The 19,004-nt window shown below is 44.2% G+C and overlaps 1 protein-coding gene across 4 annotated transcripts in view; it reads left to right on the top strand.

The window, feature by feature from the left end:
* Positions 1-19,004, top strand: part of AP1B1 (adaptor related protein complex 1 subunit beta 1) — a 392,478-nt gene that overhangs the window by 266,978 nt on the left and 106,496 nt on the right. For all 4 annotated transcript variants that reach the window (XM_029571861.1, XM_029571859.1, XM_029571858.1 and 1 more), the window contains one exon: positions 16,396-16,480. In XM_029571861.1, coding sequence (XP_029427721.1) covers positions 16,396-16,480 — 85 coding nt within the window. The remainder of the gene's footprint in view (positions 1-16,395; positions 16,481-19,004) is intronic.

The following is a 19,004-nucleotide window of genomic DNA, read 5'->3' as shown; positions in this document are numbered from 1 at the left end:
ACATTAAGGGAGAAGTACTCCTGCAACTGGGACTCTAGTGTCCGTGTGAATGTGCTATCCTGTAATAAAGATTCATTCAATTTCCAAAATCGGGCACCATTGTCCTTATACCCCAGACTGATCTCTATGCTGATGGGCGTATGGTCCAACCATGTAATTGGCTCAATATCTGTTCGGCCAACTGAATTACCTAACATTTTATCCACCAGAAAGTAATCAATACGTGAATAATTATCGTGGGGGAAGAATAGAAAGTGTATGATCGGGAGTGTGGATTGTGATTCCTCCATATGTCTATCAATTGCCAATCATCCATAATTCCCCTCAACTGGTTCCTAAGGGCTTGTTGAGTGGCAGCCTGATTTTTTTTTTTTTTTTTTTTTTTTTTTTTAAAGAGTTATCCAGGTCTCGGCTCAGGGTTATGTTTAAATCTCCACCAAGAATAAGGGACCCTTCTTCATGCGATGATAAAAGGGCTTGCACAGCCCTGAAAAAGTCACTCTGATCCCTTTTGGAGGCGTAGAGGGATATGTAGTAAGGGATACGACCATGACTTTCGAACTGTAATCCAAACCACCCTATCATCAAAACTGGATTACTGCAATTCACTATTCCTAGGACTCCTCTCCTCTACCATAAAACCACTACAAATGCTCCAAAACGCCATGGCAAGAATCATATCAAACATCCGCAAAACCGACCATATAACCCCCATTCTTAAAGACCTGCATTGGCTCCCCATCCACTCTCGCATCCTATACAAAACGCTCACAGTTATCCACAAAGCCATTCACTCCCACCACTCTAACTGGCTTGACCACCCTTTCACCTCTATACAGTCAAATCGCCCCACCAGGTCAATCAACAAGGGATCTCTTCATGTACCCTCTCTAAAAACGGCACACCTTTCCACTACAAGAGAACGCGCCATCTCAATTGCAGGCCCCTCACATTGGAACACCCTGCCATCAACACTACGTCTCGAATCCTGCCATTTCAAATTTAGAAAGAAACTAAAAACATGGCTATTCACACAAGCATACCCCGACTAACCACCCCCGCCCTCCCCTAGACCATTTTCTGTCCTCCCCTCCATCCTTAATACCATGCAAATCTGTACATCTATGCACTCCTGAACATATTGTATATAATTAACATATGTTTATTGTTATCTACCTCGTTATACATTAATATTTGCAACATGTTAGGAATCGGCACTCTGAACCTTATATTCTTAGGTTCTGAACCTTTCTGCCAGTTACTCTATTTCTATGCCTCTCTATTCGTTCACATGGCCCATGCCTTATTACTCCCCTGTTTAATGTACATCCCTGTTTAATGTATTTTCCAAGCTACTGTTATAATGTAAACCGATGTGATGTACACACTAACACCAGTATATAAAAAATCTTAAATAAATATCAAAGTGTAAGTCTCTTTCATATCGATATAATTTCTAGCCTTTTTTCAGTGTCCCATTGGTTATCCTTCCACTAGGTCTCTGAGATTCCTATTACGTCTAACTTTATAAAGTGATGCAGTAGAACAGAGATGTATCCTTAATGATACAGCACTATAATTACTATCTTACTAACTATTTTAATAATAGTCAACCATGTTGCCTTCCCGTGGCAGTAGGCATGCAGCTGCCTAGGGTGTTCAGGGACTCTCTTCCCCCACAGTCTCCAGTGCAGCAATGCCCCGGAGAAGGCTAGAGAAGGGGCATGGGAGCCAGATGAGGACACTGGAGAAGGAATCCAATGGTTCTGAGGAATTTTCCATAGATTTTGTCCTGCTACTCCATAAAGCCTCTTTTGGCTAAGAGGGAAACAGCGAGTAAGAGTTAATTCATCCAGAAGTCCCAGCGCTTGGCTAAGAGGCCTAGAGTAGCTAGTCAGGCAAAGTCAGGGAGGCTTCTTTAGCTCCTGGATATGGGACGCCCATTGGATGAAAATAAGGAGACTTCTGAGGATTCAGAAGGTGAAGGTCTACAGGAGGACGTTGATCTTGTTGGCGCACCAGTGGGTAGTGGGCCTTATGCGAAGGAGGTTCCTATCGCAGAAGGGGACAATCCTAGAGTGGTGAGATTATTCCGTAAGGAAGAACTAGGTCCTCTCATTCCCCATGTGTTGGAAGAACTGGGGATCAAGGTCACACAGGAGGATTTGGACAATGAAGGGTACGCCCTGTCCTGGACGGGGCTGTGTGGGCCACCAAAGACTTTTCCTTTGCCGAAGAAGGTAAAGAAGTTGGTTGACCAGGAGTAGGATTCTCCTGAGGCAGGCCTGAAGGTAGCCAGGGCTATTGCTAAGTTGTTTTCTTACCGGAGGAGACCTTGGAGCTTTGGAGACTTCCAAAAGTAGGTGTGGCGGTGACCAAGAAGACGACCATTCCCATAGCAGGGTCTGCTGCACTGAAGGATATCAGAAGTTGGAAGATCCTGTTGGAGAGACTGAGGTCTCTGCTTTGAGCCTTCGAGTTGCTGTCTGTGCTAGCCTGATGCAGAGAGCTAGCTTGTGCAGGGAGCAGAAGGTGTAGAAGAAGACGTCAAGATCTTCGACTGATTCCAACCAGGTAGCTCGGTTGGAGGCAAGAGTGGACTATGTGGCATTTGCCTTGTACAACATGGTCCGGACGTCGGCCAGGAATATGGTTTCCACCGTAGCAGCACTGAGACCGTTGTGGTTGCAGAATTGGGCGGCGGACATGTAATCGCCCCATTAATGGAAAGCTGCTGTTCAGAAAAGATTTGAATCAGCTGATGAAACATTTGGGGGGAGTCAAAAGGGAACAAGTTGCCCAAGGATGATAAGACCGGCAAGAAGAACCTTCCGCTGTGTTCTCACTTTCGAAAGATGAAGAGGTTTCACTCTAATAGGAGTTCTTCCTTGTCCGCGTAGAAGCAAGGTTCAGGAAGGCAGCAGTTTCTTCGGGGGTCATGTAGACCCTCCTGATATAGTTCTGGCTGGGAGGGGGGGGGGGCTGAAGGACTTAAGACCACCCAAAGAAGGCAGGCTGATCCACTCTTCTCTGGAAGCCGTCGAGGGGAGATTAGCCCTCTTTACGAGGAGTGGACCAAGATCACGTCCAATCCATGGGTTCTGGAAGTGATGAGATGGCTATGCCTTAGTATTTTCGCACCTGATCAGAGAGGCCTATGTGGTGTCCCTTTCTTCTTGCGCCAAGCGAGAGGCAGTATGGGACATGCTGCAGCGCTTCCCCTAAAGGAACAAGGGCTAGGAAGATACTCTCTTTACTTCATGGCTCCCAAGAAGGAGGGCACCATTCGGCCCATTCTCAATCTGCAGAACTTCAGTGCAGCGCTGCGGGTGCCACACTTTCATATGGAGATGCTGCGGACAGTGATAGCAGTGGTTTGCAAAGAAGAATTGGTCAGTATCATTGAATTTAACGGAGGCTTACTTGCACATTCCCATATGCTTAGACCATCAAAGATTTCTGCGCTTCACAGTGCTAGGAGAGCATTTTCAGTTTCAAGCATTTTCCTTCGGGCTAGCGACCAGTGCCACAGACTTTCATGAAAGTGGTTGTTGTGGCGACGTCCCTCAGAAGGGAAGGGATCCTTGAGCATCCGTACCTAGACTACTGGCTCATCCAAGCAAAGTCTGAGTTGGAGTGTGTTCATCTGCAGGGAAGGTGTCTCCAGGTAAAAGTCCTTCACAGGGGACCTTTTCTCTCTGTGCTTACCTCCCGAGGACCATTCCTCTCGGGTTTGTTTAACTGGTAAAGAAATTTCTCAGCCTTGTAACTAAGCAATTATCTTTTATTAAGTAACAGTAGGAAATAAGAGACAGTTTAAGAATGCGAGAAATACAGTCGATTCTCGGGAGTAGTTTGAGACAGTTCCAATAATGACTTGTCCCAGAATCTACTCAGCTTATATATCACATATAGCTTTGTTATATAGCACAGTGTTTTTACTTTTTTTTTCTTTCTCCGGGGCTTACCATATTAGGCATGGAAAGTTACAGAAACTTCTTAATACTAAGGCTAGAATTGAGAGCTGCCAAATACCTTTATCTGAGATACTTTTCTGTTCACTGGTTTCTGGCCTTGGACTTATAATGGGTGATTTTGTGTAGCCACTGTTTCAGTTTCTTGCTCAAGGTCATGCCTGTTTCTCACTTGTGCTGCATTTTGCTGAAGTCTTCATTTCATTTCTTATTATTTATTTTAACCCATTCCATCTTCATTCCCCTCTTGAAGAATTATAGCTAATAATTCTTCATACCTGATGGCTCGTATCCGGCTGTCTTAGGTTGCCAAGCATCACCTGTCCTAGTGATAGGAGACCCTGATCTTACCCGTCATAGCCAAGCATACTACTTTTACCATCGGTTTTACATAAGGGATTCAGTTTCAAGAACACGTGGTTCAGCGTATAGAGTAGGCACGTAGTTATTCTGAGAGACCATAATCTTGGCAGTGGAAAGCATCTTAGGACGAAGTTGTTGCAGGCATGAGCAAATGCACGGGAGACAGAAACATAACAGTAGGCATAGGGCAAGGAATCCAATAGCAAAGCCGACTAGGCCTCGCAGGTGAATGGCCAAACTAGAGAACCAGGAAGAGAGAGAATCCCACCAAGATATAGACAACCCTCCTTTAAAATCACTAACTTGAAGTCTAGCTAAATCTTGTATCTTTTGCATAGCGTTACATACAATGTCAAAACGAATTACCACAATTGTACAACATTCTGAACTATTTAACACAGTGCATAGGCTACCTTGAGCAGCAAGCATATAATCTAACTATGGTAAGTTCATCAACAGTTTGCTGTAAAGCTCTTAAAGCAATTCCTAGCTCATGCGTCACTACATGTAACACAGATTGTAATTGTCTAATAGCCATACCTAATTCAGCAGCTACCGCAGGCTGAGCAAAGGGTAACCATGAAGTGTAACTAAGTGCATCTAACCTAGTTTTGGTTAAAGGGTAGGTAGGGTACAATAGTGGAATAACTCTGGAAAAATAGTTAAACGTAACTAATACACAAAAATCAAAGCATGTGGGGAGTTTGAGGAAAACTATTCCATCACATAACCAATAATGTCCAACATAAAGATTTCTGAAATTTTGTATCACAGTATAATTAACACCGTCATAAGGACCATAAACAAAAGGAGAATTAAATCTACCTAGTATAACACAAGGTATAAAGGGAGAGTCAAGCTCAGGTGTACAGGCAATGTATGTGGAATTGAAAATATGAGTGTACTGAGTTTCTGTGGCTACATTCACAGTTTCTGATAGTGTTGACACACATGTGAGGCAGAGCGGACTAACAGTCATAGAAAGGGAAATAATTGTGCAATTGCATTTCAGTAGGAGTTCAGTGATGGGAGTTTTAGGTAAAATGGTTCCCTTATGAATAATCCATGTTGTATTGTATGTGTAGTAAGTGTAGTTGCAGGGAATGGGGTTCGGGGAAGTAACATTACTAAGGCACAGGCAACCATTTCTAGGTAGATCAGCAGTAAGTGGGGATGTACGATTTTACCCAAATATTGTGTCCATGTTTGTCCTGCTAATGGATCCAGGGTAACATTATGTTCTTTGCTGTCTTTAAATCCTAAGATGTGGTGCAATGGGACTGGTATGGTGATAGCTAGGACATGAGAGATGTCCTTTGGATGTGGGGTACAAATAATACAATCAGTTATATGAAGTGGATGAGTCTTAACTAATTCATAGATACCTCAGACCCATAGGTTAGTCTGCCCTTGAGAGGGTAAGGAAATCTAATGACTGTTGCAATTCTTTCTTCAATCAGGAATAATTAGAGTAAACATTTAGAATTACAGACAAATTTGAATAATGTGTGTGTGTGGTTCAAAACTCTTTCACTGAAACAAGTGCTCAGTATGCTTTGTATCCTTATACAAAATAATGTCCTTGTAAGGCTACCAAACCTGGATGAGTCCCTGCACAGGAAAGTGAAGAAAGTCAGTAAAAAAAATAAACAAGAAATAAGGGAGGAAGAATTATATACCCCTCTTGATCCCTCTATGTAGTCAGACTAAAGATAGAGGAGAGCTGACTTAGTAAGTAAATGCATATACGTATTAAAAGTTATAGGATTGGAACAATGCTGCAAAACAACAGACTGTATCATCAACTTGAAAATCCAAACAGTGGCATAAAAGTACATTGATTCATACAAGCAAGAAAAACTGCATCTGGGCAAGACATCACAAAACAATTACAAAGGGAAAATCAAGCAAGTGGAGGAAATATGTCAGTTCAGATTATAAAGGGGTCAAATTGACTTTTGTGACGACGGCATGATGTCAGTGGCAAAGACACGAAAAAGGCATGATGGGATGATTTCTGGAATCAATAACGTATGGTATAAACAGTTCTTTCAATATGGTGTTGTCATCGAGGCATAAGTGGGATGTGTGTTTTTATGGACTCAAATACCTAATGTAATAAAGCAAAACAAATTTAAATTAATCAATTAGAAGACTTTGCAATAATCAGGACTACAAACACTTCAGACATTACATAGAACATTCACTGAACTGTCACATATCCAGTCATTGGACAAATATTCATTCATTGCCTTCTTAACATCAAGAGAGACAACAGTTAACACATATTTTGAGCTCAAAAGTTAAACCAAAAAAGTTAAATTAGACTAAAAAAAAGTTTGAAAAATATTTGGAAAATGTTTGGATTGGCCAGGGTAAAACAAAAATCAGAATTCTGTTTAAAATTGGAAAAGAAAATAAACTGGAAAAATCTGGAAAAAATAAAGGTATCAGTCTCACTTCTTTCATGGCAGGAAGGCCGTAGACCTGAAAAATAAAATCTGGCATACAACAAAATTATTATAAGAATGATTAAAGTCAAATTATTGTGTATTTCTATTAAGCCTCAAGGAGGCAAGGTGCTCTGACTTGGCCTCGGTCTTAGCAGGGACAACTTCCTCCTTTGCCTTCGGAGCCACTGTGGAATAATACCAATTTTAGTTTTTAACCTTGGAGAATAAATTCAGTCAGCAGAAACTCTGAGCTACAAGGATTTCTCACAGGACAAGCAGGATGGTTGTCCTCACAAATGGGTGACATCGAGGATGGAGCCCACCATGGAAAACTTCTGTCAAAGTTTAACAGAACTTTGACTGGCCCCTACTGGGCATGCCCAGCAAGGCACTGACCCTGCAGCCAGCAGGGGTCTCCCTTCAGTCTTCTTTTTTCCGCGCAGCAGTTGCCACGCGGTGAAAGGAGCTCTCTTACCACGTTCCTGACAGGAATTTGGAAATTAATTTCTGAAGAAAATTTGCCCCTCAGGGGTCTCCCTTCGACAAATTTTTCTCATCTTTACGGAGTCCGGTAAGTTTTTTGCCATTTTCAATCGACTACCGTCGATTTTGGCCCTCGAGGCCTGTTGGCACTTACCGATCCCCAGGCTAAATTTTGGCTTACAGCCATGGCAACGGGATTCCGTCGTTGTCCGGATTGCACCCGGACTATGTCAATCACAGACCCCCACAGGGTTTGTGTTATGTGTTTGGGTAGTGAGCATGATGTCCTGACTTGCACCAAATGTGCCTTAATGACACCCAAAGGTCGCAAGGCCAGGATGGAGAAGATGGGGCTCCTCTTCCATGCACCCACCCCAACGCCATCGATAGCATCGACGTCATCGGAGCCGGCACCGTCGAAGTTGTACCATCACCGTCAACCCTCCGGTGACCGTCCGCCATCGATCGCTTCTCGGCCGTCGACTCCTGTCCCTTCCCCAGATGGGCGAGGGGATCGTAAAAAAAAAGCATCGCCATCGACGGCACAAGTCTCTGCCTGTCGAGGATCCAGAGCCATCGACCTCTGCTCAAGCCGAGCCACCGACTAAGAAGCCGCGATCAGACCGGACACCCTCCACGTCTCGTTCGCAGGCACCGAGGAAACCCTCACCCTCTCGGGGTGTGGGGGCCGTGATCCCACCGGTTACGGTGGTCCCTCCGGCCCTGCCTCAGCCTCCCTCTCCCGTCGAGCCGGGTATTGTTACCCCTGGTCTCCGGGCAGAACTGGACCGGCTGGTCCAGGAGGCCATCGAGAAAGCGATGCAGAAGTTACAACCTCCATCGGCACCGGTTCCGGTACCGCCTCCGGCGCCGGCACCGACTTCGCCACCGAGGAGAGAACCGACCACCGAGCCTTTGGTGCAAGCTCTAGCACCGCTACTGCGCCACATGGAGGCACTTATGACGGCCCTTCCATCGGTGATTCCAGTACCATCGACAACACCACCGTCTCCGACTGGATTCTCATCGGCAGGAGAAACACCGTTCCGGATTCCCCCTTCCGGGGTGGTTCCATCGGTGCCTTCTGGTATATCTCCACCGATTTATCCTTCGGCTCCATCGATTCCGCGACCGGCACCGATTCCATCGGCAGCACCGAAGCCCTCGATGCCATTCCTAGTTCCGCCTATAGCACCGATTCCATCCAGATTTCAATCGATGCCTTCAGAGCCTCAGCCAGGTCCTTCAGGGCTTCAAGCCCCACATGATCCCTACGATACCTGGGGTGATGATGATGATACATCTTCTGACACAGATTTGCCTTCACCACCATCTCCTACAGAGAGTAGAAAAAGATCTCCTCCTGAGGATCTCTCTTTTATTAATTTTGTGAAAGAGATGTCAGAAATTGTACCTTTTCAGTTACAATCTGAGGCCGATGACAGACACCAGATGATGGAACTACTTCAATTTCTGGATGCTCCAAAAATCATCGCTTCCATCCCTATTCACCAGGTGTTTTTGGATCTGCTAAAGAAAAACTGGGAATCTCCTTCATCTGTTTCACCAGTTAACAAGAAAGCTGACTCCACATATCTTGTCCAGTCAGCACCAGGTTTTCAAAAGCCTCAACTAGATCATCGCTCTGTTGTGGTTGAGTCCGCACAGAAGGCCAAGCGTTTTAAGCCACACTCTTCCACTCCACCTACCAAGGACAATAAATTCCTGGATAGTGTGGGACGGAAAGTGTATCATGGAGCTATGTTGATTTCACGCATAGCTTCATATCAACTTTACATGACTCAATACAACAGAGCCATCCTTAAGCAGATGCAAGACTATGCTGACACGTTGCCGGACCAATACCAACCACAGCTTCAAGCCCTTCTTCATAAAGGATTTGAGGCAGGGAAGCACGAGATTAGAACTGCCTACGACATTTTCGATGCTTCCACAAAGGTTTCAGCCACAGCCATCTCAGCCAGACGTTGGGCTTGGTTAAAGTCATCCAACCTTCGCCCAGAGGTCCAGGATCGTCTTGCTGATTTGCCCTGCTTAGGCGACAATTTGTTTGGAGAGCAAATTCAGCAGATTGTGGCAGAGTTAAAAGATCACCATGAGACGTTGAAACAACTCTCATCTGTCCCACCTGAGGTGCCCTCCAAGCAACCACCAAAGAAGGACTCTAAGAAGTCGTTCTTTCGACCACGTCGCTACTATCCTCCATCAGCTAGGGCTCGTCCTGCACGGTCCTCCAACAGACCTCAGCCTCGCCAGCACATGCCAGATCCCTCTTCCACACATCCCTGTGGGGGGTCGACTGTACCACTTCTTACACCGTTGGAAACAGATCACCTCAGATCATTGGGTGCTAGCAATTATCGCACAGGGTTACCACCTCAACTTCATAACTCTCCCGCCAGACTCCCCGCCCCTTCAGGCATGGAGTCTAACCAGCCATTTGACTCAATTACAACAAGAAGTAACCCTTCTTCTACAATCAAATGCTATAGAACCCGTCCCTCCCTGTCAACAAGGGAAGGGATTCTATTCCAGATACTTCCTAATACCAAAGAAATCAGGGGGGCTACGTCCCATTCTGGACCTTCGGGCCCTCAACAAGTACCTTCAAAAAGAAAAGTTCAAGATGGTAACCCTGGGCACGCTGCTCCCTCTGCTACAAAAGGGGGATTGGCTGTGCTCTCTCGACCTCAAAGACGCTTATACCCACATTCCGATAACACAGTCCCATCGCAAGTATCTGCGTTTTCTGGTGGGCCGAAACCATTATCAATACCGGGTACTACCTTTCGGTCTGGCATCTGCTCCACGAGTCTTTACCAAATGTCTCGTAGTCGTAGCAGCATTCCTCAGGAAGGAAGGTGTCCACGTCTACCCCTACCTGGACGATTGGCTAATCAGGGCCTCTACCCCTCAGATTGCTCAATCCTCCCTAAAATTGACAATTCACACACTCCTTTCCTTAGGGTTTCTTGTCAATTACGAGAAATCTTGCTTAGTCCCATCTCAAACCTTATCCTTCATTGGGGCGGACTTGGACACCTTACAGGCAAAGACCTACCTTCCACTTCAACGGGTCCAAACTCTTATGTCCCTAGCTCGCCAGCTCCAGTCTCAACACACGGCCACGGCTCGCCAATTCCTCATTCTCCTAGGACACATGGCATCCTCGGTTCAAGTCACTCCCATGACCCGACTAGCCATGAGAGTAACACAATGGACTCTGCGACACCAATGGATTCAAGCTTTTCAGCCTCTGTCCTCCATAGTCACAGTTACACGAGCGCTACGCCTGTCTTTAACCTGGTGGACGACTCAAGTCAACCTCCTTCAGGGCTTACCTTTTCTCCTACCAGATCCACAAGTAATCCTAACCACCGACGCTTCCCACATCGGTTGGGGGGCCCATGTGGACGATTTCCAAACCCAAGGGTTATGGTCACCAGAGGAAGCCGAACACCAGATAAATTTCTTGGAACTTCGAGCAATCCGCTACGCGCTCAGAACTTTCAAAGATCATCTATCAAATCAGATAATCTTAATCCAGACGGACAACCAAGTGGCCATGTGGTACAGAAACAAGCAGGGAGGCACAGGCTCTTTCCTTCTGTGTCAGGAAGCTGCGCAGATTTGGGCAGAAGCCCTCTCCCACTCCATGTACCTCAGGGCCACTTACCTCCCGGGAGTAGACAATGTATTGGCAGACCAGCTGAGCCGTGTCTTCCAACCACACGAGTGGTCACTCGATCCTCTGGTAGCGACCTCTCTGTTTCACAAGTGGGGTTCTCCCCGCATAGACCTCTTTGCGTCCCCTCAGAACCACAAAGTGGACGATTACTGCTCTCTCATTCGGAGCCAGCACTCTCAGCCGAGGGATGCCTTCTCCCTCAAGTGGACGACAGGTCTGCTCTATGCATTCCCTCCACTTCCTCTTCTGTCAAGGACTCTCGTGAAGCTTCGCCAGGACGGAGGAACCATGATCCTGATAGCACCCCACTGGCCACGCCAGGTGTGGTTTCCCATACTCCAGGATCTCTCCATCCGCAGGCACATCCCTCTGGGAACGGATCCGCATCTGCTCACTCAAAACGGCGGATGCCTCCTCCATCCCAACCTCCAAGCCTTGTCCCTGACGGCATGGATGTTGAAAGGTTAGTCCTTCAGCCTTTCAACCTTTCAGATTCGGTTTCTCGTGTCCTGATAGCTTCACGAAAGCCCTCCACCAGAAGATCCTATTCATATAAATGGAAAAGGTACACATCATGGTGCACTTCTCAGTCCCTTGATCCCCTTTCCTGTCCAATCTCTAAGTTCTTGGACTATTTATGGCATCTATCGGAATCAGGTCTTAAAACCTCTTCCATTAGGATGCATGTCAGTGTGGTAGCCGCTTTCCATAAAGGTATAGAGGGTGTCCCTATTTCAGTACAACCCCTGGTAACACGCTTTCTTAAAGGCTTGCTCCATCTGAAGCCACCTTTATGTCCTCCGGCACCATCTTGGGACCTTAATCTGGTTCTTGGTCGTCTAATGAAACCGCCTTTCGAACCTCTGCACTCCTGTGAATTGAAGTATCTCACATGGAAAGTATTATTCCTGTTGGCTATCACTTCAGCTCGCAGGGTTAGTGAGTTACAGGCCTTAGTCACCTATCCGCCTTACACTAAACTCCTGCAAGACAGGGCGGTACTCCGCACTCACCCTAAATTTTTACCTAAGGTAGTTTCTGAGTTTCATATCAATCAATCCATAATACTACCTATCTTTTTTCCCAGGCCCCACTCCAACTCCGGGGAACAGACTCTGCATACCCTAGACTGCAAACGGGCTCTAGCTTTTTATCTAGACCGTACAGTTGCTCACAGTTGCTCCTTCCATCCTACCAAGTTAGGACAACCTGTGGGTAAGCAGGCTCTTTCCTCCTGGTTGGCGGACTGCATCTCCTTCTGCTATCAGCAAGCTGGCATTCCTTTCCAAGACCGTGTAAAAGCACACTCTGTGAGGGCCATGGCGACTTCGGTAGCACACCTTCGATCGGTGCCGCTTCCTGACATCTGCAGGGCTGCAACCTGGAGTTCTCTCCATACATTTGCAGCCCACTATTGTTTGGACAAAGCTGGAAGACAGGACTCCATCTTCGGCCAATCTGTCTTGCGTAACCTTTTTCCAACATGATGTACCAACACCCTTCCACCTTCCCGGTAGGGTGCGGATGCCCTTTACCAAATTCCACCCCAGTTGTTGTGCCTGTTGCACGTCGTTGGGTGCATTTGGTGCAAGTCAGGACATCCTCAGCTCGGTACTCACCCATTTGTGAGGACAACCATCCTGCTTGTCCTGTGAGAAAGCAAATGTTGCTTACCTGATGTAACAGGTGTTCTCACAGGACAGCAGGATGTTAGTCCTCACGAAACCCGCCCGCCACCCCGCGGTGTTGGGTTCGTTTTAGTTTTTACTTTTTTAGGCACTGCCTGTAGCTTTGAAAATCAGACTGAAGGGAGACCCCTGCTGGCTGCAGGGTCAGTGCCTTGCTGGGCATGCCCAGTAGGGGCCAGTCAAAGTTCTGTTAAACTTTGACAGAAGTTTTCCGTGGTGGGCTTCATCCTCGATGTCACCCATTTGTGAGGACTAACATCCTGCTGTCCTGTGAGAACACCTGTTACATCAGGTAAGCAACATTTGCTATCTCTGCCCTCATTGCTGGAAAAAAACCTTTACTTCTGTGAAACAGCAAAACATTGTTTGAAAGAAAAAACCTAGGGAGTAAATGTACTGGTGTGAGTACTAAACCTTTGACCAACCCCCACTAGTGATTGAACGCCAAGGAATCTTCCTTCCTTTTAATTAACATACCACAATTCTATCTTTATTCACATACGCACACCATCAACTAACTTCCAATAATGCTCTGTTTAAACAAACGAAACTTAATGTTTTCTTTCTGTTTGTCTTTTTTGGAAAAAATATCTCTTCATTCACCCATGCAGACTCAACCTCTCCTGTTTTGTTTTGTTTTTTTTTCACTTCTAACAACTAGTATAAGAGAAGATGAGGCTCTTCCTGTACTATAGCCTAACCAAGGGTTAACTCTGATTCTCAGCTCTGGAAGGAGGATGGGAATGGGAGCGTAAAACTGAAACTGCAGCTTAGGAATCTGTTCTTGTGCTAATCTACTGTTCCATTCATGCAGAAATACTTCACAAACTAATATTACTCCGGTAATTTGCACTCACACTTCTGATACTGAGCTTGAATTACTGAGGCTTATACCTTTGGTAGTCATTGGGTCGGGATATTGGGCTGGAGTAGGACTAGCTTGATCTGGATCCCATTCTTGGGGTGCGGGGCTTCCCTGTCTTGGTAAGGCAGACTATGGCAGTCGCATATCAAATTAGGGTTTCTTTTCAGTAGGGATGACCAAACGGGGGTAGCGGGCCATGGCATATTTTGGCTGCCTAATCTTATCAGGCAGAGTCTGCAAGAACATGTGACAAAAGATAGATTACTAATTAGATTTTGTAAATGATTCGAAATGGCAATCCATTCAGTAGCAAAGAGGATCGCTCATTTACATTAATAATCCATGGGGCCACAAATTTATACGATTGCTCTTTGGTTGTCACATAATTTTTTTACTTTAAAACCAATGTGAAGGCAAGTAAATGTGATGGGGCACTAGTGGACATTCTAACTTTCTTAACTCTAGTACGACGTGCCACAGGAGTACTAAGATCCTCTGCCATTGTCACAGAATATTCTTTAATCGTTTTATCAAGTTTCTTTAAACACCTGTCCTGATATTTCTATCTTTTCTCTATATCTTGTTCACGATACTCCTCTTTCTCAGCCCTGGTGTGCCCTGCAGTTCAGGAGGACTCATCAGTCTTAACTTCCAATTCTAATTTAGGGTCAGACTGTTTTGGAGCTGTGAAAGTAGGCTCATAAGACTTTTTCTGGGTCTGAACAGTGGGGTAGGCTGAAACATAAGGGGGAGGGGGAGCAGTAGGGGCTGGAATATCTTTGTTAGTGTGAGTGTCTGGGTGCTGGCATGCATTGTCAGAGTTCAAATAAATTGTAGTCTTAATAAACCAACTATGTACTTGCCTATGAAAATTCAATTTTGATTCATTATCTGAATACTTATGTTGAATATATGCCATAATCTGGGAAAGGTGGCTATCGTCAAATGAGCCTTCTTCTGGCCAGACAAGAAAAGCATCATTTGTAGCCCATCCAGTCCACTTGTTATGACATTTGTAAATTTGCTTCTCATTAGGACTGTGATAACTCGCCACCTGTGCTATGGGTGTAGACTGATGAACCTCTGGTGTAGAAATAAAAGCTTTCTTACAAAACTGCTGATTCGACATGACATATGGAACTGTTGAGGTCTCTGGTTTGATTGAGAAACCTGCAGCCATCGCAGTCATTGGAGTATCTGGGGGTGCGGTTTGATACCCATTTAGGCAAGGTCTTCTTTACCTCACAGAGAGTGATCAAGTTGCAGGCTCAAGTGCTCTAGCTACTGCATCCTTTTGGTACCCAGGATCTGGGATTATTTGCAGGTCCTGCATTCTATGGCATCTTTGCACATGTGGCCTCCCCAGAGGGCACTTTTTATCCCACTGGAATCCACTGTCTAAGGAGTTTCAGCTACCTTTACCACAAAAATACCCAAAAACAAAAAACTGTTTCCATGAAAAAGCTGCTTCAACTTTATCTTAATTATTGAACATCCTGGGGTTTCACTAACAATTCTTCAAAGTACCCAACATATTCATATGATTTTTTGTCGCATAAAGTTGCAAATCAATAGATTTGTTAGGCATGGTTTCCCAACAAATGACTGAAAAAGCAGTGCTACTTTCTGGCACAGCTTGAAGCCCATTGTGTGGCAAGAGATGGTAGATTAAAACTTAAGGCACTAGTAGAAACTAGTAAGAGAGTGATTATAGTGATGTATCAGTAAAGATACGCCTTGTAGTATCTCCTCCAGTCTTATTTTTTAGACTTCTAGCATTCACATACAGACAATTTATTGTGTTATTTTTATTCACATCCTGATTATTAGCAGTTGATACAGGTAATTTGGAATCCTTCATCTTTGCTCCTTATTCAGTTCCATTTGGACTGCTTCAGACTTGACCACATACTGTCTTAGATATTCTAACTGCCTTGTTATGCTACTATCCTTAGATATCTTTCTCCTGATCAATAGTCTGCTTTCCCCCATGATTTAGTTTAAAAGCTGCTCTATCTCCTTTCTAAATGTTAGTGCAAGCAGTCGGGTTCTACCCTGGTCAAGATGGAGCTCATCCCGGTGGACTAGGCTTCTCCTTTTCCAAAACATTCCCCAGTTCCTAATAAATGTTAAAGCCTTCTTCCCTGCACCATCATCCCATTCACACATTGAGATTCTGGAGTTCAAGCTGCCTTTGGAGTCCTAAGTGTGGAATTGGAAGCTTTTCAGAATGCTACCCTGGAGGTTGTATATTTTAGTTTACCTCTTAGAATCCTAAATTTAGCCTCCAGAACCTCCTTCTGTACCTTCATAGGTCATTGTACCCACATGTACCATAACAAATGGCTCCTATGCAGCATTTTATAAAATCTTATCTGGGTGATGCATGACGTCTTCTTTCACAACAGGCGGGCACCTGGGCTGAAAATTCACAACTACATTTATACACATACTTTTAGCTGGATTTAAGAACATGTTTAGATTTGGGGGAGGGGGAGGAAACACCACACACAATTTGATTTTCAAATCTTTGTGTCATTTTGCCCCCTTTTTCTACCTGCAGAATAGCAGATGCTATTTTTGTAACTCATTTTTCTTTTTGAAAATTTATTAAACACTGCATGGTACAAAAATACCCATGTACCTTGCCACCTAGGCAAGCTTCTGAAAATTGACCCCTAATATATATGGGGCAACTTTTTTTTTTTTTTTTTTTTTTTAAACTTCCCAGCTGACTTTAACTTGCTGGTATGTTTTTCTGCAGAGTTGTCACTTTCTTTTGCTACTCATAGAGGCATGCGGGTTCTCATTTAGCTCAGGCTGGGAAGCTTATGTTGCCTATTTTGTCTCCTTTTAACAGGTCGCAGTGAAGAACAACATTGATGTGTTCTACTTCAGCACCTTGTACCTCTTACACATTCTTTTTGTGGAGGATGGGAAGATGGGTAAGTCCACAGGAGAGTTGGATCCATATACCACTTCCTTCTTTTTTGTGACCTTCCATCACAGTCATAGGGTTTTTCCAGTATAAAGCATAAAATATGGCCTAGTTTGTAGGCTTGGTGAACTCTCCCAGGAGCCAGCAGGTTATTGTTTAACTTCAGTCACTTTTCTGACTTGTTGGCATAGCCTCACTACAATGATCAAGCTAGAAATAAAGGTGCTTACTAAGAGTGTTTGTGAAGAAGCCTGAGAAATTTGGAAGAAGTGGTGAAGAAATGTATTTATTTGTACAGCTCTTATATACCGTTGCACAGAAACAAGTTCTATCTGTACGGTTTACATTAATCACATTTTAAGAACATAATAAAGAAAATGGAAGAATACAATATAACTTAAAATCAGCTTTTAAAAATAGAGCTAAAATTAATATTATAAAGATAAGAACAGGCTAAAAGCAAAAATAAAAACATATCAAAAAAGGCCTGGATTAAACTTCAGTGACCGTTTCAAAAGTTGGTTTAAAAAGCCATGTTTTAAGATCTTTCTTAAGCCTCTTCAAATTTTCCTGCAACCGTAGCTCTTGAAGCAGTTTGTTCCAAAGAGTCGGCCCGGCGATAGAGATTGCACGTGCTCTGACTTCACGTAAATGTGCAGACCTGACTGTTGGAACTGTCAAAAGGGCTTTATTTGCAGACCTTAGATTGCGTTGAAGGACATGTAGTTTTATAGTGGGATTTAACCAAGCAGACATGTCACTATATAATATTTTATGAATAATACATAAGGCTTTATGATTTATTCTACTTTCAACTGGTAACCAGTGTAATTCCTTTAAAACTGGAGTAATATGATCGATTTTTCTAGTATTTGATAGGATGCGAGCTGCCGCATTTTGAAGAACTTGTAAGAGGCGGAGTGTTGCTTTTGGATGTCCTAGCATAGTGGAGTTACAGTAATCAGGTCTGGTTAATAATAAAGCTTGGAGTATTGTTCTGAAGTTTTCCCTAGAGAGAAATGGTTTCAATCGTTTTAGCATCATCAACTTGCCAAACCCCTCTTTAACTTTCTTAGAGATATGTGCCTTAAAATTCAATTCATAATCTATAATTAATCCCAGATTCCTAGTTGTATCTACTAGTTTATAACTGGTTATATCATTCAGTGTCAGGAGCCTGCTTAGAAAAAGTGTTGCAGATCTTGTAGTAACCCCAGAGACCCTGAAAGCATCATTAGTGGGCATGATAAACATTTATCCATATCAGAAACTATTAAATGAAATTATCAGACATGAGATTATCAGAAACTGTCAATGGGTTATACTCGTCATATGCATTGTTTCCTTTAATATGCAGTTCTACCCTATCACTGGGCACATAATTTTTGCAAGTGAGCAGTTGGGAGGGAGGGTTGTCACCCCAGCCTGAGTTGTCACTACTGTAGTGCCACCAGCCCACCTCCAGGGACCCAAACTCCTGATTTTTTACTTTCTTCTGTTTCCATCTCTTTTCATCATCTCTTCTTATTCCTGCCAAGCTTTTCCCATACATTTCTACTTTCCATGTCATTTTCCTCTCTCCTGCACTTCTTTTCGTTTGCTTTGTTTCCCATTCATTCCTCCATCTCCTCATTATCCCTCATTCTTATATTCAAACAATTTTTATTGAATTTTACACAATAAAACAGGTACAACTTTGAGGAAGGTGTGTTCCTGAACCAACCTCAGATTCTTAAGTCTTACAATCTTATGCTCCCCAATCCCGTCCCCAACTGCTTCCCCCCCCAAACAAAGCTATGTAGGTGAGATGGTTTGAAGATTGAGTAGTCATGTAGAAAAGTCTTTCATTATCCAGTACATTGAGGAATTAGTCATTCATTACTAAACTGTGTGCGCGATGAGATTGGCATTGCAGATATGGGTTCCAGGTTGTAAGAAATATTCATCTGCAACGTGGTGATTCTCAGGACACCAAACTTTCCATGTTCATCATGGTGGTTCCTCCAGACCCAGAAGGACGGTGAGTCAGAGGAGCGCCATACTAACAAAATTACTTCTTTCCCCACTAGGCATGCTTTTTGCAAAAGTAGGCGTGAGCCCGGATCCCTATGTCTAATAGGGGAAACACACCCAAATAGGAACCACATGGGGGGGAAATGGAAGGCTCACATCCAGTACGTCTTCCAGGTAGTCCGCTACTTTGCGCAAAAGCTGCTCACAAAGGGGCAGGACCAAAAAACATGGGAGAGGGTACCCACTGCATTGTTACGAGTACAAGTTGCTGAAGAAGCTATAGTCAACTGTCGTGCCACTAAAGGCGACAAGTATGCCCGGCATAAAAACTTAAATTGCACCTCCCGGTAATACATGTTGGTAGAGATCCTGGCTATGGGCCGAAAACCCACCCATAAAATATAGTGAGTCACAGTAAAATCCCTGTCATAATTCCAACGGGCCTCTAACAGAGAGCAGATATCCAATCGTACATGTTGACGCATATATTTATAATAACCAGACAAAGAAGGAACTTT

The sequence above is a fragment of the Rhinatrema bivittatum genome, chromosome 11, assembly GCF_901001135.1.
Source record: "Rhinatrema bivittatum chromosome 11, aRhiBiv1.1, whole genome shotgun sequence".
NCBI classification, from domain to species: domain Eukaryota; kingdom Metazoa; phylum Chordata; class Amphibia; order Gymnophiona; family Rhinatrematidae; genus Rhinatrema; species Rhinatrema bivittatum.
This window is presented reverse-complemented; position numbering and strand designations above follow the sequence as displayed.